The 24256-nt window shown below is 36.7% G+C and overlaps 2 protein-coding genes across 2 annotated transcripts in view; both read right to left on the reverse strand.

Moving 5' to 3' along the window:
- Positions 1-254: 254 nt before the first annotated feature.
- On the reverse strand, positions 255-5663 carry LOC111593147 (ELAV-like protein 2). The gene is given in 7 exon segments (XM_023305751.2): positions 255-1253; positions 1306-1483; positions 2107-2386; positions 3625-3778; positions 3897-4000; positions 4067-4524; positions 5645-5663. Coding segments are annotated over 6 exon segments (2148 nt in total). The 5' UTR covers positions 4515-4524; positions 5645-5663; the 3' UTR covers positions 255-269.
- Positions 5664-17542: 11879 nt separating this feature from the next.
- The window catches only part of LOC111593171 (AF4/FMR2 family member 4), a 106640-nt gene continuing 99926 nt past the window's right edge, over positions 17543-24256 (reverse strand). Inside the window, exons 5-11 of the mRNA XM_030223217.1 lie at positions 22527-24216; positions 20860-22214; positions 20505-20693; positions 19353-19433; positions 19131-19296; positions 18912-19062; positions 17543-17963 (exon numbers count right to left, since the gene is read on the reverse strand). Of these exons, the coding sequence (XP_030079077.1) occupies positions 17833-17963; positions 18912-19062; positions 19131-19296; positions 19353-19433; positions 20505-20693; positions 20860-22214; positions 22527-24216 (3763 nt within the window). The 3' untranslated portion in view covers positions 17543-17832. The remainder of the gene's footprint in view (positions 17964-18911; positions 19063-19130; positions 19297-19352; positions 19434-20504; positions 20694-20859; positions 22215-22526; positions 24217-24256) is intronic.

Raw genomic sequence — 24256 nt, forward strand, 5'->3', positions numbered from 1 at the left:
TGTCGAACTGCAAATGCTTTAAAGCATATGCCAAACGTTGCCATTTCATTCAGTTCTGTTTCTTTTTATTGTTTTTTATACAGTTATCAATAATCTTTGTCTTCTGAGCATAAAAAACGTTTTTTCTACAAATTTTTAACTTAAATTGAATACAAAAATATACTTTCAAAAAGGTAATTATGAAAAAAAACGTCCATATATAGATATATATAGTAAAAAAACGAGAAACCAAACCAACAAAAGAATAATTTAAAATCTATCAGCTTCAATTAAAAAAACCAATTTGACCAAGATGGCATAAATGAGGATTGATAGTTGTTGTTCTTGTTATGGCTGTGATTGCTCTTGTTGCCAACTGTTGCTGCTGAGCCGCTCAACGTGGAGCTGTTGGCAGTGCCACGTGCTGCATGCGAACCGCTGGCTGCATTACTGTTGCTGCTGTTGTTGCTGTTGCTGTTGCTGTTGTGGTTGCTGCTGCTGCTGCTGTTATTGTTGTGTGTGTTGGGCGTTCCAGCGGACCCACCACCTGCTGCACTGTTAGCCACATTAGTAAGGAACTGGGCAAACTCCTGCTGCAGCTGCAGCTGCTGTTGCAGCAATTCGAAATGATTTTGTGGCTTGTTGTAGATGAACTTTGTGGAGGTTTTCAATATGTTGTTGTTGCTGGTTGAACTGGCGCCGCTTTCGCTACGGGCCGTGGCTTGGGTGGAGGTGCTCTTGTTGTTGTTGTTGTTGCTTGTAGATGTTAAGTTGCTGTTGTTGTTGCTCTTTGTGGGCGGTTTGCTATGGCGATTGTTCGCTGTGGCTGTTGCTGCACTCGAATTCGATTTTGTTGCTGTTGTCAGTGAGTGCTTGTTGTTGTTGTTGTTACTGTTTGAAGTTGTCTGCTGTTTGTGTTTGTTATTGCTGTTGTGCTGTCTGTTGTTGCTGTTCTGATTAGCATATTTGCCAAATGGGTGGGCAGAATGGTTGTTGTTGTTGTTGATGTGGTTGTTGTAATTGTTGTTGTTATGATTGAGCACCAAACTATTGGCAGCTAGCGCCGCTGCCGCCGCATTGGCATTGACAACAGCAGCCAACTTGGTTAATAATTACGTTTGCTTATTTTTGTTTGTCTTGAAGCTGACCTGAAGTACCCGGTTGCCCAGCGTATAGCCATTGAGCGACTGTATGGCCAGCACAGCCTCCTCATAGTTGGTCATGGTAACGAAGCCGAAGCCCTTGCATTTGTTGCTCTGCAAATCGCGTATAACCTGAAAAGCATAAGCATTAACAAAGCTTATTTGAGCTAACTCTGAGACGCACCTTTACGGACTGCACAGCCCCAAATGGTCCGAACAGCTGCCAAAGCACATTCTCCTCGGTTTCGGGCGCCAGATTATAAACGAAAATGCACCAGCCCGAACTAGTAATGGTATTGCCCTGTATCATGCCATTGGTAATTAGATCACTGGTGAGCGGCGAATAGCGTGAGATCACAGAGCTTTAAGTGAAAAAAGGGAAATTCAGTTTGTAGAAACATATCAAATGAGTTCAATTAAATTTAGGTTGTTGGTTCTTGTTGGTTGTTTCACTCTGTGGTAATTCTTAATATAATATTAAAAATGTATTTGCTTATATTTATCTAATCTGTATCCTTAAACAAACAACAATCTCTTTGCCCTGTACCCTTTAACCTCATATATACTTCTCGTTGTGATTCTTACTTTGACTTTATTTATACTACTAATAGGTCTCATCTTGTCTCTTTTTATATTAAGTGATTCCACATAATGATCACTACTGATATAATTAGCTTAACATTTCAGTTTCACAGATAGCTTCAATGTCTTCTGACAGTTATTTGTCATATTTCTTATTGCAAAGAATAGTTCTGAGGTTACATTTACGTAGTTATTGAGTTAATTTGAAGCATCTTAATTATACATTTGAAAATGGTATCTAAATGACACTCGTTCTGCTCATATTTATCTCGCAAATATTCACTTAAATATATAAATCTTATCAATCTGCCATGCATCCTTAAAAATCGTAAATATCTTGGTCTCATCAAGCGTGCACCGTCTTAACACCTAAACGAACTGCATCATTACTTGCTCTGCTAACCTGTAACGGCCCGCGTTGGGATGAATGGCAGCAGCAGCTGCAGCCGCTGCGGCACCGGCTGCCGCATTTGCTGGAAAGGCGCGTCCGCCGCGTGTATTTTGTGGCGCAATGTAGGCGGCCAGCGGTTGCATGCTGTTCTTGTTGCTGCTGGGATTGTTGGCAAACTTAACGGTTATCGGTTCGGTGGAATTTTTCGGTGTGGTGCCGTTTAGCTCCTTGATGGCGCGATCAGCCTCGAAGCGCTGATCGAAGCGTATAAAGCCAACGCCCTTGGAGAGACCTAAGCGAAACAGAGAATTGATCAAATTAGTCGAAAATGATATAAATAACCGAATTCAGTTGTCACAACGAGCGAACAAGGCATTTGAATTGCCAGCATTTTGATAGATTGCACCACAAAATCAAAGCCAGCAAAACACACTAAAGAAAAATACAAAAAAATAATTGAAATAATAATTATTTAGTATACATACGATCTGGGTGCTCAGCATGCGATTCTATTTGATTTGGGTATTTCGTTGTTGGTATTTGTTTTAAGGAAAATAAAAATATAATATGCATTAGAACAAAATCAAAAACTGTAAAGGATAAAACTTTAAGAATAACAATAACAATAGGAAAAGTAATAATTTATTAAGAGAAGGCTTGAGCATGCTAGAAAATACCAGGTAATTATAAGCACTTAAATTGTTGGACTGTATAATAAAGATAGTACACTGATATCTTATATATTTCACATTGGAGTCTAATATTATCATATATTACAATTTGAACTAATTTCTCTAGAGATTGATAATATTTGCTGCTTTTTGAATATTTGATAAAGAACTAAATATTTTTATAATATTGAAAATAACTCTTATTTTTAAATAGTAAATCTAATTCAATTGTCTCTTATTTGGCTACAAAATTGAAAGTAAAATGAAATATTAAATTTACTATTTTATAATTTATTTAAATTATTCAATTAATTTTAATTTTTAAGCAAAACAATCTATATATTTAACAAAAATATAAAGTTAATAAAAATAAATTAAATTAAACGAATGCCAAGCAATGAAAAATGAGAATTTTATTAATTGCGTTTTCAACAGCTAAACAAAAAGTAAAAACCTACCCGCCGCATGTTCATCTGATATAGTTATTGATCGAAATATATATGGATATATATTTTTTGTAGTTCAATAAATACATGAAAAATAAATTGGTAAACAAATTATTTGCATTGTTTAAACAAATATCAAATTAACTTATAAAATGTGTAGCAAATCTAAAAGAAAAAATTTTGTTCAACAAAATTATTTAATTATACTTAACGTAATTTTGACATGCTTTTATATTTATATGAATCAATCAATTTCTATAGAATTATATTCCCCATCATAAAATTTGCTTGCAAAAACTGCATAAAGAAACACTTAAATACTGGACTTATGATAAGAAAGAGTGTTTATAGCTATAGGACATGCCTTTGTCTTATAATAATATATCGATCGATGCTTCTTCTTGTTAACTTACCAGTGATATTATCACAAAGTATGCGCGAAGTTATGATCTTGCCGTATGGACTGAACAAAGATTCCAAATCGGACTGTGTCATATTCTTTGGAAGACCCGATACATATAGATTGGCGCCCTTAATGCTCTCCGAGCTGGGGCGCGCAATGGAGACCTAAAGTTGGATATATACACACACATATGAGAGACTTCTGATAAATGCAAACTTCATCATCTGCTATTTAGCAGATAGAAGACACTATAAGGCTCAGTATCATCAACTGTAATCGCACCTTTATGGTTTTGTTTTGGAGACGTAGACCATTCAATGCATTAATCGCCTTCTCCGCATCCTCTTGCTTCACATAGTTGACGAAGCCGTAGCCCAGGCTTTGGCCTAATTGAAGTCAACGATTAATCAATGTGGCTAACGCAATTGCCAATTGCAGCAAAGCATACGCACCTGTCACCTTATCGCGTATCAATTTGCAGCTCTCCACCTCGCCAAAGCTGACGAACAATGAACGGATTTCGTCCTGCGACATTGTCTGTGGCAAATAGTTCACAATCAAATTGGTTTTTGGATCCGGTTCGTTGTTGTTATTATTGTTATTGTTGTTGTTATTGTTATTATTATTGTTGTTGTTGTTGTTTGTGGCAGCACTGTTATTGTTATTATTGCTGTTGGCTGCAGCATTGTTGGTTGTTGCTGCCGGAGCTGCAGCCGCAGCCACAGCAGTTGCCGTTGCCGCTGAGCCTCCATTTTGCTGCGCTTGACTGTTGGCCACACTGCCAGCGGTGGCGCCACCGGCACCGCCAGCCGTTCCACCGCCAGTGCCAGCACCAGAGCTGCCAGTGCCCGACGATTGCTGCTGCTGCTGCTGTTGAACCGCTGTCTGACCCTCAACCATATCGCTGCTGCTGTATTGATACAGGTTAGTTAAGAGAATACTTTAGGCTCAATTGAAATTTGATTAGCGTGATAAATACATATCTTAAAAGGCAATAGGAATAGTCGAAAGGTCATATAGTTCCAACTAAACTTTAAGCGGAGCTACGGCCCTGACTGAGAAGCCATATTTCCCTTTTAACTACTTATTATACTTATATATATGAAGCCGACTAGTAACTCTTTTAATTTTGATAATTAGTAAGGGAAAACTAAGCTTGCCTCAGCAAACTTTTAATTTCGTTTAATTTTCATAATTTCACATTTCCTCAAAAAATTAATTTTCTTAACAATTATAGGAATTATTTATTAAAGCACTGCTGCTTCCTATGCCTTCTAGATTATAAATTGTAAATGTAGACTTTGTATATCTATAATCCTATATATATCTATAGTAGCTCTACTTTATATATATAGAATATATAAAACAAAAAGTATTCTTATCAAGTGTTTAAATCAAATATATATCTAATATAAATAAAATTAAGAACATGTTTGTAAATCAAGAAAGCTAGTTTTAGTTAGTTAACTTAACTGATTTAGGTTTCATATAAGCTAAACCCTAACTACCGATGAACTTGCTAACATTTTCCTATACAATTTCAAATATTTATTTGATTTTAAAAAATTTCTTTAAAAAGAATCCAATAAAAAGTCTACATGGGATTCATTCAGCTCACTTAGTTAAAGTTTAGTTGGCACAATTGAAAGACAAAAGAAAAATCATAAACGTTAAATTTTAAATGAAGTGAAAAACTTTACTGCTTTCTTGCTTGTCAAATGAAAATTAAACTATAATTGTACACTATAAAGATAGTTAAGAGTTCTTTTAGATAATACTGCTGTAACGCGTTTTCAAATCTGCAAAGAAAACCAAAAACAAAATGAAAAGAAGAAAATGAAAAATTATATATTATATATAGAGAGAGAGAGAGCGATATATATATCAATTCAGCTGCAGCACTTACCTCAATACGCACAAGACGAGCAAATGGTAGTTGAAAACAGAAATTGATTTAAGTTGAACCTTTTGCTATAGCCTAGTTACAAGTGCGCCCACTACGTATACGTTATATATAGCTATATATATACCTATAGATATATATATGTGTGTATGTATTTTATGTCCGAAAGTTAACTGCAAACAAAGAAAATGCAAGTAAAATCAATTATTTTAATTTAATTTAAATTATATGCAGCTCCCAGGGACACGCACAGGGCGGGGTAGTGGCTAGCAGCAACAACAACAGCAACACCAACAGCAGCGGCAACAGAAACATGTTCAACATTTTTAATGAATACCTAGAAATGTCAACGTGGTCTATTTGCTGTTGCTGTTGCTGTTTTCCATTTGCAGTTGGTGTATGCGGGTGTGCGAAGAAATAGATCCGAAAACTGACAGAAAAATCGATGTAATTAAAATGACGCATGAGCTAATCATTGAGGCACTGTTGGCCCAGGCAAGCAGAATTGCAAAAGGTTTCGCAATTCAAATAGGTCAAAGGCAATGCAAGCGGATAATCCCCACGTTATTACGTTTATATAATATGGCTGTAATTATATATTTATATACATAATATCACATCTATTATAATGTAGTTTAATTATGAAAATGGAGAGCATTTCAGCACATATATTATTTATATATATTTCATATGATATATATATTATTTTAACTACAAATCATTAGCAAAGATCTTGCATAATTTATAAGTCAAAGATAATAGACATTAAAAATGAATCAGGATCAAGCATAATAAAGATGTTTATATGAATGTTATATATCCAATACAGTGGAGCGTATATAAAACTCCATTATGTCGTCAAACTAATCTAAAGTCAGGTATATGCCAACACTACAAAGAGGTTTTTGCTTTTTTCTGCAACATTAAGACCAAAGGAAAATTACTATATCTATATCTCATACCAGATCGTATCTCTCACCAATATATATTATACGCCTGCAGTAATGGGAATATTGATTTGGGACTTCAGCACGTCAAAGACCTTTCGAAACTATAACTGGCTACAAAATATACTACATAAATTCTTCTAATTTTGTTGCCTCAATTGGATTGTTTTTTCCCAATTATTTATTATTAATAAAATAAATAATCATAAACTTAAACTATTTTAAGTTTTCATGTCACTTCTTCATTGCTCATATTATTTTCCTTCATCCTCAACAATTTCTGTTGACTCATTCGATTTCTAGCTAAACAATCCCAATCCCAATCCAATTAGCCATTGTTTTTCGTTAGCCAATAGGTTTTGCCTTCATTTTCATTATTTTTGTTTCAACTTGATGAAAGCCAAATGTAATACACATTTCGTATAAGCAGGCTAAATACAACGATTGATGCAAAAGGTACAATGTTTTTTCGTGCTTTGGATCAAATATTTATTGGTAAATGTTTGAGTTCGTATACCCTATAATAACTATGCAGATTAGCTAATAACGCTGGGACTTATGAGAGATATTTAATATTTGATATTGATCGGATATGAAACTATTTTAAAATAATTTAAAAAATTCAATAAAAAATCCCATAATAAATCCAACTTTTAATTTCAGATAAATTTGACTTGAAACCATTTTTACTTTTTTTTACTTAAATAAAAGTTTATATCCCCGCTCCAGAGTTCTATACGATATCTATATACATTTATGGCCAATTGAATCTAAATATAAAGCAAACTTCCAATGCCTTTGGCCTTCACCCACTACGTGTTTTACTCCGCTTTGTTCCATGCGAAAATTTTCTCAATATTTAAATTCGACAATTTTCACCTTTGCTACGAATTTTATTATTTTTTTGTTTTCTTATTTATTTGTTGCCTTCGCTTTTCTCGGGCATTTTTGCATGCGCTGGCAACGCGCAAATCGTGCGAAAAACTAATATTTTAAAAATAAACAAACAACTGTCGGCCAAAAGGGGTGGGGCGGGGCGGTAGTGAGTGGCGAGGCTGCTTTGATACGGCGGCATATGTATTGAGAGCCGGCAGAAGTACCAAGAATTATATTTTCGAAATATTTTTAAAATAACAAAACGAAGGCGATGAAGATTTTGTCTCTGCTGCGGCGGCGGCGGCGGCGGCTGTGGCTGCTGCTGCTACTGCGACGCTTTATTTGAGGTTAAGTGGAAAATGGGAAATACATAAAACTAAGAAAATATTGAAATCGTTTTTCATGTCATTAAATGCAAATAGGAATTACATAAATGCGAAAAATATGCAACATTTTTACCTTTGCATTTGAAAACAAATCAAATATTGAGAAATGTAAATAAAACTTGTTGCTCTTGTGATTTTGACGCGATTACGAAACACTTTTTTTATTATTTGTATTTTATTTTGGGATTGCTTATCTTACTTGTATTTGTATTAATCGAAAACAAAATAAACCGAAAGATAGGCGATAACTTATGCAAATTAATTGGCGTTGATTATGTTTTAGTTTTGTTTGGTATTTGAAAAAACGTTAACTGAACGGCAAAAGAACGAAAAACCAAACCAAACCAAACCGAAGCGAATCAAACCGAACGCGAAACAAATATTTAACAATAATAATAATAATAATAACAATAATAATAAGGAAATAAAATCAAACGGAAAGTAGAAAAAGAACACGTTCCTGCAACTCAACAGAACAGAAATAAACTGATTCAACGAGCGGCATGGAAATTATTTTTATGCCATCGTTGCTGCGGCAAAAGAAAAACGCTACGAAGAGTCAAAACATCACATTGCATGCATAGCCAAGGGAGAGAGAGAGATTGCGAGCGAGAGTGTCAGTGTGAGTGTGAAAGTATGGCTACAAATACATGTTGTGCCTGTGTAGCGAGTGTGAGCGCACTTTGCTTTACTCTCTGCATATTTCTTTAGTGTGTGCGTACGGGTGTGTGGGTGTGTAAGAGAGAGAACGAGAGAGGGATAGGCTTGCGACCTAGCGGGTGGTTGTACAGATCAGAGTGCTTTTAATTCATGTAATGTATGCATGTAAATATGTATGTGCATAAAGACGATGCGAAGAAAGCACAGAGCAATAATTGGATTACATGTAAAATGGCGTAGTAACAGAGAAACATGCCATTCTCATTATGCAAAATACTCAAACTAACAGAGCTAATACAGCTGTTAAAATATATACATATGCATATATATAAAGACATGTGTTTGCAGCGTACAAGAACAGCTGTCAACATTCGATATCAAACGCAAAAAATGTGTACAAGACCTTTATCAATGAGCTTTAACAAACAGCGATACGTTTACTAAACAAAGGATGTGGGCAGGTGACATGGACAAAAGCTGATCAGCTCCCAGTTCATTTGTCTCTGAAGATTATGAATTGCACGCAGTATTTTTTTAACATAACTCGAAAACTTAAAAAATTAGGGATAAAAATGTTGTTATTATGCACAGATTACGCATTTATTTTTCGCATTTTGTAATAATAAATCTAAATAATATTCAAATGTAGAATCAATCAAGACGAAGAACAACTAAGTACACTTTACCAAAAATTAGATTGATTTTGATTAAGTTAAAACATAGGTCGAATGATATTTCTTTGAAAAATATAAAAAAGATATTAACTTTTATTTTTAATTATGAACAATCTAAAATCTTAATCCCAAAGGAATTCAGTTTAACTAAACTTAAAATAAATGCCTATAGAAGAATTTATTAGGCTTGGGCCAACTTGTTGGTAAGGATATTTAAAAACTTGAGAAAGCAGAAGTTTTTAAATTTTTTTCGTAGTTTCTTTAAACTAAATTTATGTCATGTTTATTATATAGTAATTATTAAAATATCTGATATGACTTGAATGTTTTGAGTTTTTTAAATTTGTAAAGAAAAAGGCAATTAAAAAGCAATTAAATATCTTAAGTCTTATTACTCAATACTAGCAAGCAGCAATTATTGTGCACATTCGTCGACTGAGGTCGCTTTACACTGAAAGCAAAATGATACCGAAAAATGAGTTGAATACACTTTCAGGCAAACACGCCTATTGCTGCTGCACCGCCCACAAAAATAGTGTAACATAAACCGGCAATTTTCATTCATAAATTGTTTAAAATTGTTTCCGCTTAATTTGACACTAACAAAGCAAAGGATATGGCAAAGGCTTCTACACTCTAACGGTTCAACACCCTCCACCCCCTTGGCATGCAATACAAAGTGGCTAAAAACTGTAAGAACAAAACAAAAAAGTGACACACCTTGCAGCAGGCGATGGCAAAAGCAAAAGCCAAAAGTCTGATGAAATAGGAGGAAGAAGGAACATCAGACAGCAGAGGATAGCCAGGCCGTTTTGCTTTTGGGTGCGGCAGAAAGAAAAAATAGAGAGAAAGAGAGTGAATGCAGCCGCAGCGCAGTCAACAGCTGCAGTAGCGGCACTAGCAGCAGCAGCTGCTGTCAGCTGAGCGCGCCCTAAGATATGCAATGCACAGAGAGCAGGAGAGCGTAAGCTAGCGAGCGCGCTTAGCTGCAAGCGGCGACGTCAGCGTCGACTGCGTTTTTTAGGTTAAACGTCGGCTGCAGCCGGCGCTGCACAAATCGCAACTGTGTGTGTGAGTGTGTACGTGTGTATATGTGTGCGTGTAGGCGGCATTTGGCAGCAAAGTGTAGAGAAATGCGCTCTGAGTCGCTGGCCTGCCCATTGAGCCAAGTTTTTACTATCGTGAGTGTGCATGCATATATCCATATATATCCAAGTGTGTATGTGTGTGATTGTGTGTGTGTACATGTAAATGCGAAAAATCGACCATGGGTGTGGGCACCTTACATGCTAATATGCAATTACAGCCACAACAACAGTAACAACAATTTGCTTACAGTCAAAATTTTTTCTTTCAGTTGGCCATTTCTTACTTTAGTTGCATTTGATTGAGTGCAAGAGTGAGACAGAGATAGACCGCCGCAAAATTATTCTTCACTTATTTTTCCATACAATTTTAGCGTTGGTTTTGTTGTTGCTTAAGTTATTTTTGTTGAGAAAAATTGGAACTTGGCTCGTTTTAAATGAGTTTTAAAATACACGCACAAAATTGTAGATTTGAACCGATATACACAATATACGATGCATACATATGTGTATGTGTATGTATGTATATGTAATTATGTGAGTATGCTAGATGTGTGTATTATACCGATATACAACAATTTATAAACGACGACGATACGACGATAATCAAAAAACACAACTTGCTGCCGGAGAGTGCAAGAACTAAATGATTAAAGTGTTCAATTGCCGCCAGGATAAATGCAGCCAGGACAACGAAAACGTCGACGTCAGCGCCAACAGCGCAGTTATTTGCTGCAGCTACTCTCTCCCCATTGGGCTGTACAGTTACGCGACGCAACGGATGAGGCGAAAGCTGAAACAAAACTGCGTAGTTTTTGAACAGCACAGTGGAGCAAGCTATTTAAGCTTGGCTTAATTATTTAATTAATGCTTTTTCTGTAAAACCAAATTGCTTTTGATCATTTTTATATGACAACATACTAGCCAACATTTAGTTTCTATTGAAATAAGTTATATATTTAGCTTTATAAATATATAAAACATGTACATATTTTTAAAAACGTTCGGTTTCCTACAAAATTATTTGAAAAGGACAAGACGTATATAATCCAGTATAATCCTTATCAAAATATTTTGTTTGCATTTATGAAAATTTAATAACGAATGTATTCTCAATAAAATTGTTGAGTTCATTGCGCACCACTATGCAGTCAACACAAAATTTGCTATACTGAAGGGAGAAGAAGAAGCGGAAGATGAAACGTCCCAACAATAACAAAAAGCTGCAGCGCCGAATGCGCAGGTACAGCAGCACCAGCAGCGGCGCCAGCAGCGTTGGCAGAGTCGCACTCGCTGCAACAGTCAGTCAACAATACAACGGTACTGCACATGCTCTCTTCTCTGTAAATTCGTGTCCGTGTTTCTTTTTCTCTCTCTTACGCTCCAGCACTTAGCCGAATACCCTACATTTGGATACAAAACATAAACAAGGAAATGCAGCGATGACGACGACAAACACGAAACAAATTGCGGTAGGTTCTCTGCAGGGCAAGCAGTGAAGAAAGGGAAAGAGCGAGAGAGAAAGAGAGAGCTGAAGAGAGAATGCCGGCCGCATATCAGCAGCAGAGTTATCGTTGGGCCAACAGCCAAAGAGGCACCCAAACAAACAGTTAAACAGAAATACACTCACACACAGACACAAAGGATTTGCTAGAATATAACGGCAGCTGACTGGAGCTGCCAGCGAGAGGCGTGCAAATGAGCCGAAAGCCGAGTACCGACTGCACCAGGCAAGAAGCTCAACTTGACATCATTTGTGTCAAAAGACCATTGAACTCTGTGCGGGGGAAGTTGCACTTCCACAGGCCCCCAACCCTTAAAATGCTCCCAGCAAGCTTTGCGCATTGTTTTGTTGCTGTTGTTGTGGTTGCCTATATGGCGCAAGCAGCAAGTGTTTACATGCAAATACATATAAACACATACTTGATACGTATGTGTAACTTATGAGACTGTGTGAGTGTCGGAGTTTAGCAAAAGTAAACACAGTAGCCAGTGCTTGCAAAACTGCGCGCACATCGAATTAAAATCATTCGTCATTTTGCCAAAACTCTTTCGCACTTTGCTACACTATTTCACAAAGAAAATAGTTACATTTAATATTTAAATAAACGCACATTAAATTAGAAATTAGAAAAGCTCTTGTAGTCCTTGCAAAACCTATGCAGCTTTTAACAGTTAAAGCTTTCAAACTGTAGGCTTTGTTGTTGCCTTTTCAACTGTAAATATGCGCGCAACTCTAAGGCACGCGAATTCGATCAGCAAAGCTATAAAATCCTAGAATTTCAAGAGACTCACCTTACGCTAGTTGATTGTAACATTCCAAGATATGTTCCTGAATCTGATGTACAGTGTGATCAAAGTCTGGACACTGTACATAGCAGCAACGTTTGCTGTACTGAGCGCCAGCATTCTGCGGATAGAATTGCTGTTGTTGCTCCTCCTGATTCTGCGGCTGCTGCTGCTGCTGATGTTGTTGGGACACGTAGTAAGCGTCATAGCTGTTGTTGTTGTTATTGAGCATGCACTGAGTGTAGCTGTTTGTCTGCATGTAATACGCATTACACTTATCCATATTCATGTATTGACCATCATAGGCACAGTGGTCCCATTGCAGGTACGAAGTGCCATTAATTTGCGCATCGGCTGCCCATGACGTCGCCTGATATTGTGGGTATTTAGCCTCATTGCCGCTGGCTGCACTTTCCTTATGTACCACCTGGAAGTCAGGTTCTTCTTTAAAGGAAAATTGCTCGTTTATGAGCACAGCCCACTGTGACCTCTCGCTTTTCTGCTCTACTTTCGACTCAATTTTGGATTCTACTTCCGCAGTCGACGCTGTCTTTGGCGTTAGCAATTGTTTATCAATGCCTAATAGCGGTCCCTTTTCCAATGGCGCATCCACCAAAGAGTTCGACTGCGACACGGCCATTGGCACTTCCCGTCCCGTCTCTTCCAGTGCTCCAATGCTTGATGTCGTCGTATTTCTAAGCGCTTTGCGGGCTCGGATGCGCCGCTTTCTGCGTCGTTCACTTTTGTTAAGCGCTCTCTTCTTTTTTGCCTCGTCTTCTAGTGCGACCTTGACGTCGACTGAGTGGGCGGCGCAGCCGTGAGGTTCAGCTAACGACTGCGCGATGCGCCGCTTTTGATTCTGCCGCTGCCGCCGACGACGTTGCGTTTTGGTTAAATATTGCGCGGCAGGCGCTGAAAACTCGCTGCTTTGCTCCGCATTTTTGCCGCTTTGATGTGTCATATTAAAGAGTCGAAATCAAAACAAGTGAATCACGTGCGCCTGCCCAAAAGCAAAATGGCGCGCATGCAAGACTTTCAAATGCAGTGCTGTGCTCTGCCGTGCCTTTGATGTCAGCTCAAGCGTTAAGCAATCACGTGATGTAAAGCGTAAAACACAAACAGAAAACACAACAAAAACAAAACAAACAAGAGGAAAGATTAATTCAAAAGAATGAATTGAGCTTGCAGCGCAGCACGATTACACGACAAAAGAGCGCGCAAGTGCTCGAAAATGTCAAGTTGCTCAACAGTGGTGTTAAGCTCAAGTTAAGTTAAAGCTTAACAACACTAGAACAGGTCTTTTTTGCGAATGTCCTACGCTAATTATGCACTGCTAATTTAAAAATAGCAATAGTAATTGAGTAAATGTTGTATGAAACTTGAACTAATATTTAGCAATTAAAATATTAAAAAATTAAATGTTGCATAATACTGCAAACTGCAGTCAAAATCATTAAAGGCTTATTTAAAACAGCGCCTGCAAATATTTGCATTTAATGCTGTTAAACTTAACAGAAGTCTGTTAAGCGACACCAGTTCGCGGCGAATTGCGCGCAGCACCAACTGCCAATGGCGAAAACCAACTGAGCGCGCTAAATTTGAATAAGTAAACGTCTGTTTTTTAAATGTTACAATTTTGGTTTTTTTCTTTTATTTTGATTTATCAACTACTGTTACGGTAATTGCATATTAAATTGGTTGTTGTTCTTGTTTTTTTGTTATGCTTAAACTTTAATAAGTGTACTTGGTTTTTGCTGCTGCTGCGGTTGTTGTTTTTCCTTTCCTTTCTCTTCACGTTTTGTTTATTAATTATATTTGTACAAAATATATAATATATATATTTTTATTACTTATATATGTATGTTGTTGTTTGTTACCTTTACTATGTTAATGAACAATTTCGTTTTGTTATCAATTGTTGATTTTGCAGTTTGCTTTTGTTGTTGTTGTTGCTTAACTTCAGCTTAAAACTTAATTCTGTTTAGTTTTTTTTTTTCGGTTTTTCGTTTTGTTTTGTGTTTGCTTATATTTCGCACTACAATAACGCTTAACAAAATATAATTATTAACTATGCTTCTTCTTCTTCGTCTTAAATCCTCTAGGCGCATTTTTTCGTTTCATATTGTTGTTGTTTTTTGTTTATATTTTATTTGTATTATTTATAATATTTATTGCAAGATTGCTGCTTGTTGTTGTTTTTGTTGTTCTCGTTTGAAAAAATTTAACTATAATTTAAAGGTTTTCCGTCTCCGTCCTCTTCTTCTCATTAGTTGTATATATATAAAAATATATATATACATATATATATATATGTGTGTTTGTGTGTGTATATTTATCGATATACTTATTCTGTCTGTGAGTTTCTTTGTTTTTGTTTTTGTTTTATTTATAAATTTGCATTTTATTTACAGCGTTGAAAATGTTTAACAATACATATATACACACATGCATATGCACATACATACGCACGCACATATGCATGCATCAATGTGTATATTTAGGCATGTATAAATTGTTTTTTTTTTGTTTTTTATTTTTTTTAATAATTATAAATTTAAGTTGCCCACAATAAAATTGCGCTTTACGATATTTAATATATTTTCGTTTCGTTTTTTTTTATATATTCATTTAAAGATTTTTTGTAATGCCCTTGCAGCGGCTCTTCATTAACTAATAAATAAATTTAAAAGTATTTATTTAAAAAAATATACAAACAAAAATATTAATTTTTATTAAATTAAGTATAATATAAAATTTAATTAAAATTTTAAAAAATGTTAAATAAAATAGCATTTAATTTAAAAAATATATATATATTTTTAAAAATTGAATGCATATTTGGAAAACATTTCAAATGATTGAAAATATAAAAATAAATCAATTTTCAGAATATTAATAAATTAAATTAATAAATGAAAAATATACATTTAATATTAAAAAAACCTCAATTAATAAACAAGAATATTTAAATTTGACCTAAACTAAATATAATTGATTGAAATTTAAATATTTTAATTTAAAACCATAAAAATGAAATTGAAATAAAATATTTAATAAAACAAAATAAATTAAATATAATTAAAAAATTTTGAAACGCAATTTAAATGATTTATTGATTTAAACAAAATATTTAAATATATATATTTAAAACTTTAAATAAATAAAAAGAAGAAATTATAGAATATAATTTTAAGAAATATATAAATATATAAATTTTTAAAATATAAAAATAATAAATGTTTAAATAAATGTTGAAAATATATTTAAATTTTTATACGTTAGATTGTTATAAATTAATTAATTAGTGAACGAAATTTGTAATTTATATTTTTGCTTTTTTACATTTCCATATTAATTTAATAGTTAATTATGTTTTGAAAGACATTTTTGTATTTTTTGGTGAATAAGTTTATTTTTGGAATGATTTATTAAAAAATCAAGCTGGTATATCATATTCAAATTCATTTAAATCGCCTTGTGAACTCTGCTGCAAAGGCATTAGTATATTCGTCTAGTCGAACTTCGGATTTCATTTTTATTGATAACTTAAAATTTGACTACGTTATTTTGTTTTTATATTCCTTTTTGTTTTGAATGATTAATGCTTTGTTTCCCCAGAACCACATTTTGTTTCAAGTACACAATATATATATATATATAATATATATATATTTGTGTTAAATTGTTGCTTACCATTTGTTTTCATTTTGGTTTGTTTTTTCGTTACGTTTTTCGCTTTGATTTTCGAGTTTTGTTTCGCTGCGTTTCGCTTCGCTTCGATTTCGCTTTGCCTTGATGTCAAGGTGCTGCCAATTGGGCACAAAACAGTGCTACCCATTTCCGTTTTAGATCAACGACTTACAATTAGTTTATTGCATTTCTTGTTTGTATTAATACGAGTTTCGGCTTATCGACTACAACTTGATTTTTCGCTTTGGCATATTAAAAAATATATGTATATGTATATGTATATATATATATGTATATGTATATATGTCGGATATATGTATGTACATTGTATATTGGTTGATTTCTCTTCATAGTTTTCTTCGAGGGGGCGGGGGCGTTGTTTTGTTTTTTTTTCTTTATTGATTAAATTGCTGTTTTGTTTTTATTTTGAATTTGAACTCGTTTAAGAACTACTAATGCACTATTAGTTGATGCGTCTGCATATATATATATATATATATATATATATATATGTATATATATATATCTTTTTTTTTGTGAATCTTCAGGCACAAAAACAGGGAGAGGGGCGAACAAATAGTAAAGCCAACCAAAAAAAGTAAATAAAACGAAATAAAAACTTTTGCATATATATGAGATATATTTTAAATACATATTATGTATATATATATATATATATAGTTATATATATATATATCTTTCATTCATGAATTTTTGTTCTAAAAACGTGATTGCTTTCTTTTAAAAATGTTTACTTTTAAAATCAATAATATTATTATAAAACATAATCAATAATGTACGAATATATATAACTATATAAAATAGTGTGTGTGTGTGTGTTTAACTCAATTTAAAACTTATGAAACAGTAAAATTTGCATTTAAATTAATTTAATAAAAACCATACTAAGATTACATTTTTTAAGAATTTCCTTCTTTTCTTTAGAGTTTAGTTTAGTTTTGCTTAAATCTTGTTGGTTCTAGCTTTTATACATACAAAATGTGTTGTTGTTGTTGTTTTTAAGGCGCATTTACATTTTGGCCAGCGAGAATTTATATATATATATATACATCTGTATATATATGTGCAAACGACAAAGGAAAATTAACTAACTTAAATATTAAAAAGCCATTTTTATTTTGTGTGCATAGAAAAACAAAAAAATTCAACTAAAATTGTCTACGAGCTAGGCAAGCATATATATATATATATATATATATATATATATATATATATATATATATATATATATATATATATAAAGAGAAAATAACTTGATTTAATAATAGTTTTCTTTCTTTTGTAATATCAATTAAAACTAGGCATAAATATAAAGCTTAAATTGCCTAACGAAAAGCATAGAAAAAGAAGCCAATCGAAACTTGAGCATAAGGAAATAAGTAAATGATGTGCATAAAAAGAGTAACTTTAGATGTTGTTGTTGTTGTTGTTGGAAGTTTTTCTTTTTGCTAAGCTAAACAACTTAATAATAGTAGCTTGTTGCTGCTGCTCTTCGCTTGATTTATATATAGTATACAATATAATAATAATTATAATTTATAATAATAATAATAATAATAATAGTTGCTAATTTGGCCTGACTTTCATTTAGACACGTTTGGTGGTGATGATGTTGCGGTTGCTGTTGTTGTTTCTGTTGTTGTTGTTGTTGGTGTTCTTGATGTTGGTGTTGGCGTTGCTGTTATCGCTACTGCGACTGGGGATACGAGACAGCATCGCGCAGAGTCTTCAGCCCCGCCTGCACATAGCGAAACACCTCATGCATCGTGCTGTGCAGCGTCAAGGGCCCATTCTCGTGATCCAGTTTGCGTATGAAGTCTGCATAGAAGAAAAATAAATCCATTAATACATTAACAACAGATCATCGAGAATGACAATAATATTTCTAGTTTTTATAATAATAATAATAATAATAACAATAATAGTCAGTCTTTAGCAAACTTTTCTGCAGCCCAAAAAGTTGATAACTTTAATTTGTTTGTGGTTTTTAGATACATTAACTACTCAGATCTATGACGTGCTTTAAAAGTTTTATTTTACTAATAAATAATAATACTTAAATCTAATAATAATACTTAAATAAAATGCCGTAAACTCGTCTGTAATTCATCAAGACTGCACAGCAAATTTATAAATTATTTTAAATACGTTTCATTCGTTAAAAAATCATTTTAAAGCAGCAAATTGTTAAGAGTTTTATCAAATTTTAATTTATGCTAAAATTGTGATTTTAAAGAAATAAATATATACAATAAAAAATATTTTCAATTTTTGTTATCAAATGTTGCAATATAATTCTTTTAAGCGAGCTCTCAAATATTCAAATATAATAATAAATAATAAATATATATATATATAATTTTTTATATATATATATAAATTTTTTTTTTCAAAAAAACTAATGAACAAAATTTTAAATTTGGCCAATTTTAATTTTAAAAAAATGTGTTATTAACTGTCTGATCATAAAATATTTTATGAATTTCAATTGATTTTTGTTAAAATTAATTCGAATAAAATTACATTTCTGTCAAATTAAAAAAAAAAGAATATATAAAATATAATATAATTAATAAATATATATAATTAATAAAATATATATTTTTTTATTTATTATTATTTATACTTTTATATATTTAACGCTTTGTGCTTTATATATTATATAGCTCTAACGCTTTGAGCTGTGGCTCAGCAAGCAGCAGTCAATCAGTCAATCAGTCAATCAGTTAGTCAACAATTATATATAGAGTGAAAGCTGTACATTACCTATATGATTGCCGTTGCGCACCAAACGATCGGCTTGATCCCACAGCTCGTGAGCGCTGTTCACATAGGTGAGATACTCATTCTGCTTGCAAAGCTGATTGTGTATGTCTTGAGGCACTATTTTGCCAGGCGGCGTATTCGAACCGGAGCCCTGATGGATAGGAATAAATATATATTTAAATATAGGCTTATGCAATGTGATATTTAATGTTACTATACCTGAGAGCCCACCGAGTTCGATGGGGATATAGAGGACGGCGTATTGCCATTCAGTATATCCCCCCTACCAGAGCGAAAAAATTCGGAACAACTGGCGATAATTGCACGACAATTGACGCGTCGCAATTTGTAAAGCTTTAAGGATATCAGTGATTGGCAGCGCAAACTGTAGGCAGAGAGCAGGTTAGCTAAAGGTATAGAAAGGGAAGCTAAGATATTCACCTGAGTATGGCCACAATGTTGTGCGATTCGTGATTTCCATTCGTTGACAGCTGATACGGTCGATTCTTGGAGGAAATGTATCTGCAAATAAGTACATAAATAATATTCAATTTAAATATATGCTTTATAAATGATTATCTCTTAACCAGAATTATACTATTATTATTATTGATATAAGTTCTGTATTTAATTATTGTACTACTATTTTCTACTCTCAAAATTAATTATTAAAAAAAATATATTTTTTCTATATATATATATGTATATATATATAAATTTTAGATTCATATTAAAATATTTAATAGTTGGATATCTAAAATAAATTATTTTTGATTTGGAATTAATTTTTGTAACTATTTTTTTTGCTGCGGCATTAATATACAAAAATAGAATTAAAAATGTATATATATACAATTTTTAACATTTTAACAAATATTAAACAATTTTTACAATATTAACAAATTTTAACAAATATTAAAAATTTGTTGTTTAAAAAAATTATAATTAGATTTGTTCATTTATTTATTATAGAACGCAATATATGTCATATATAAAAAAAAAATATAAAGAAAATATATAAAATTTTAAAATGAATATTATATTTGAATATTTGTTGAAATGTCAAAAATAATAAATCTATTGTATTTTTAGTTTGTTATAGCTATATTTCAATTCTTTATATTCATATTTTTTATTGATTTTAATTTTATATATTAAATTGAGTATATAGAAAATATATTATATATTTTATTATATTATATATATATAATATTAAAATTAAAATTATTTAAATTTATTTAATATAAATATATTTAATACTTTAAAATATTTAAAATAATTTGATATATATATTTTTTTCAAATATTTATAACTTTTTAATGTTGATAAAAATTAAAACATTATTATATATTTTTAATCTATTTTTTTTGAATTGAATGAATTGAATTGAAAGGTTCACAAATTTTTTTTAATTGCATTCTTAAATAATTTAAATATATTTTTCTATTGAAATCTTTATGTCAATTAAAGTTAAAAACAAAAGAAATTTAATTTAAAGCTAAGTACCTTAGCAAATGTATAAAAGAATTTTGGCATACGCCAAGATCTACTTGGAATTAGAATAACTTTGGATTTGCATCACACTTTACTCACTTAATTAGCGACAGGGTGTCCTTGTACATGGTCCAGGTGGCCTCCATGTTGCAGCGCTCCATGGCATCGGCGGTTAGCAGAAAGTAGACAATTGCCTCGAGGTAAAGCGTCATCTGACTGAACGAATCTCGTTCCGAATCGGCGGCTCGCTTGCGCCTGATCGCCTCCTGCAGCAAAAAATCGTTTTTTCTGAAAAAAAAGAGAAAACAGAAAACAGTTAATGAGAGTAGACAAGGTAAGCGGGCTCTAGACGAGTATGACCGACTTGCAGATACCGTGAGCCCTTGAAATAATAATGATGCTGGCTGCTTCTTGATGCATGTGGCTAGACCAATCTCAGCTCGATTTAGCTCACCTGAGATCGTCGCTGTCATTCTCCTCCTCCTTGTCAAAGTGGGATCTATAGATGAGACGCGGCTCTGGTGGTGGCGCCGCCGGTGGTGGCGTCGTTTGCACCGCTTCGCTGCAGGTGGTTGGCAGTTGAATGGGCACAGGAGCAACTGTTGCTGCCGCCGCTGTGGGCAGTGACTGCGACTGTTGTTGCTGCTGCTGTTGTTGCTGCTGCTGCTGCTGCTGTTGCTGTTGTGATTGTGACAATGGTCGCGCATGTGGCGGCTGCTGTTGCTGCAACTTGTTGGGACTGCCATTGGCGGCGGCGCTTTCCTGCTGCAGGAGCAACTCGAACTTGTCGCGCGATAATCGCTCGTGATTGTTGGCAGGCAGCAGCACCGGCACGGGCAGCAGCTCCTTGCTGAGCTGTTCGGCTTTCTCCTTTTTTCGCTTCTTCTCCTTGTAGGGGCTCGAGCTGGAGCTGGAGCTGCGTTTGCGTCGACGCGCGGGCAACTCCTGCTTGAGCATGAACTCCTGCTTAACGCTGTTCGGTTTGTACTTGGCCTCATAGCCGGCTTCCAGCTCCGGCTCGGGCTTAACGCCATGCTCATGCTTGACGCCGCCAAGCAGCTTGTTAGCTGCTGCACCACCAACACCACCAACACCACCAGCACCCACATAGCCGTTGGGCGTATAGATCTGTTGCAGATCCTTGGGCGTGCGCGCGCCCTCGGCGGAACGACTGCTGAGATGCCCGTTCTGCTGCGCCTTCAGTCTCTCTGGCTGGTGGTGGTGGTGGTGCTGCTGCTGCTGACCATCAACTGCGTACAGTCTGTAGCTGTTCTGATACCACTCGGGCGGCACTCGAGCCAGCTTGCTTAGGTCTATTTTGCACATCAGCGATGTGAGGTGTGGCGTGGTGGTGCGTGCTGGCGATGCTAATGTGGCGCCCAGCAGCTGTGTGGGCGTGGCACGCGGCTTAAGCTCTTTGGCCTGCTGCTGCTGCTGTTGCTGTTGCTGCTGCTGCTGCTGCTGTTGCTGCTGCTGCAATTGCTCCTCGGATTGATCGATTATAACGACCTGACCCTGCTTCTTGGCGCCGCCCTCTTTGGGATTGAAGATGCGCGTCAGCGTGCATATCTTCTTCTTATCACTCTTGCGCTTGCCGCTGCGATGCTCGACGTCCTCGTCGCTGCTGCTGCTGCTGCCGCTGCTGTTGCTGCTGCTGTCGCTGTTGCTGCTGCTGCTGCAGTCGCTGCTGCTCATGCGCTGCGCTGACTGCGGCAGCGACTCGGCCCCAAAGTGACCCAGCAGCGATTGTTGCTGCTGCTGCTGCTGCTGTTGCTGCTGCAGCTGCAATTGTTGCTGCTGCTGCAGCTGTTGCTTTTGCTGCTGCTGCTGCTGCTGCTGTTGCTGCAGTAGCAACAGCTGCTGTTGCTTGTGCTGTTGCTGCTCTTCGGTTTCGCTGCTGCTGCTGCTGTTGCTGCTGCTGCCAACGCTGTAGCGACGCTTCGCCTTGTTGCTGCTGCTGCTGTTGCTGGCCACGCCCACTTTATTGATTTTCACAATGCGCTTTTTGGCGGGATTTTGTGCAGTTGCTGCTGCTGCTGCTGTTAGAGCAATGGTTGCTGCTGGCGCTGCTGCTGCTGCTGCTGCTGCTGTTGATGGCGTTTCAGTATCGCTGCCGCTGCTGCTGCTTTTGCTGTTGCTATTGCTGGACTTGGTGCTGCTGCAACTGCTGCTGCTGCTGCTGTCATCATCGCTGCTCAGACCATCGACACGCTCGATCTTAGCCGCAAATGTTGCTGCGGGCTTCTTGGTGGGCGTGTTGCTATTGGAACTGCTGTTGCTGCTGTGCTCGCGCTTGCGACTGCTCGCAGCAACTGTTGCTGTTGCCGCCGTGCTGTTGCTGTTGCTGTTGCTGCTACTGGCGCTGCCTTTGGCTAGAGGTTTCTTGGCTGCTGTCAACGTTGGTCCCTTCGCCTGTGAACTGCTTGCCGAGGCGCTGCTCAGATTTCCGCTCTGCTGCTGCTGTTGCGGTGGTTGCTGCTGCTGCTGCTGCTGCGCCTGCTTGCGTGGCCTGCCGCGTCCCTTTTTAATTGCTGGCACCGCCGCTGCCACAGGCACCGCCACAGCGGCGGCAGCAGCCGCTGCTGTTGCTGCCAGCTCCAGCGCATGCTTCTTGTTGCTGCTCGCCGTCGTCGGCTCATCCTCGTCGCTGGAGTCCAGCGGCGTCACCGTCGCTGCCGACATTTTCTTTTTGCGCGGCTTCTTCTGTCGTGGCTTCGGCGACGCCGGCAGCGGCCCAATCGGCGTCAATGTGACGCTGTTGGGCGTCACCTTGTGCTGCATCGCCGGCGGCACACGCAGCACCGTTGTTATGGCCGCAGGTACGCCAGGTATTTGTAGCGTTTCGCCAGGGCCGGGCATTGGCATCACTTCGCTGCTGCCGCCGGCGCTGTCCGAGCTGCTGCTGCCGCTGCCGCTGCTGGCGCTGCCGGAGTCAGACAAACGCGATTCGCGTTTAATTTGGTTTTTTGGCAAAGCACCCGCCAGAGCCAGCTGCTCCGTCGTCAGCTGTTGTTGCTGTTGCAGCAGCAACTGTTGCTGCTGCTGTTGCTGCTGCTGCTGTTCCAGTTGCTCCTTCTTCACAGTCACACTTAAGCCATATCTCTGCTGCTGCTGCTGCTGTTGCTGCTGCTGCAGATGCTGCTCATCGGTCTCGTCGTCCTCGTCATCGTCCACGTGTCGCGGCTCGTCGTGCAGCTTCTCGTTCTTCACGATCGCCGTGGTGACGTCTATCGACTCGGGTATGATTTGTGCACCGCCCGGCAGGATGCCGGGCACCTTCATGCTCACATTGCCCATGGCATTGGCCACGCCCGGCGACACACTCTCGGCGGCTGTCTGATTCGCTGGCTTGGGAAAGAAGCGGCTCAGATTCCAGCGATTGCTGTCCGTTGGCGACGGCGTCTTGTTCGACGAGCTGGAGCTGCTCATGGTGCCCATGCAGGAACCGCTGGAGCCGCCGCCGCCGCTGCATGTGTTGCCAATGCCAGTGGCATTGATGGCACCGCCACCTGCAACACTGCCCGCACCAGCACCACCCAAACCACTCGACGTAAGCAACCCGCTGATTGTGTTCGCTCCACTCGCAATTATCGTTTGGCTGTATTTCTTTTTGCTGCCATTGGCGTTGGCTGCGAGTCGCTGTTGTTGCTGCTGCTGCAGCAGCAATTGTTGCTGTTGATGCAACAGCTGTTGCTGCTGCTGTTGTTGCTGCTGCTGCTGCTGCTGCTGCGTATCACCTTTGCTGCTTGCCTCGCTGCCCGATTCGCTGGAATCGGACTCAGAGCTGTTGCTGCTGTTCCCAGCTGATCGACTGCAAGTGCGAGAGAGAGAGCTATATTAGCATATGCCAG

This window comes from Drosophila hydei, unplaced genomic scaffold (assembly GCF_003285905.1).
Source record: "Drosophila hydei strain 15085-1641.00,03,60 unplaced genomic scaffold, DhydRS2 tig00000149-arrow-pilon, whole genome shotgun sequence".
Taxonomy (NCBI): Eukaryota; Metazoa; Arthropoda; class Insecta; order Diptera; family Drosophilidae; genus Drosophila; species Drosophila hydei.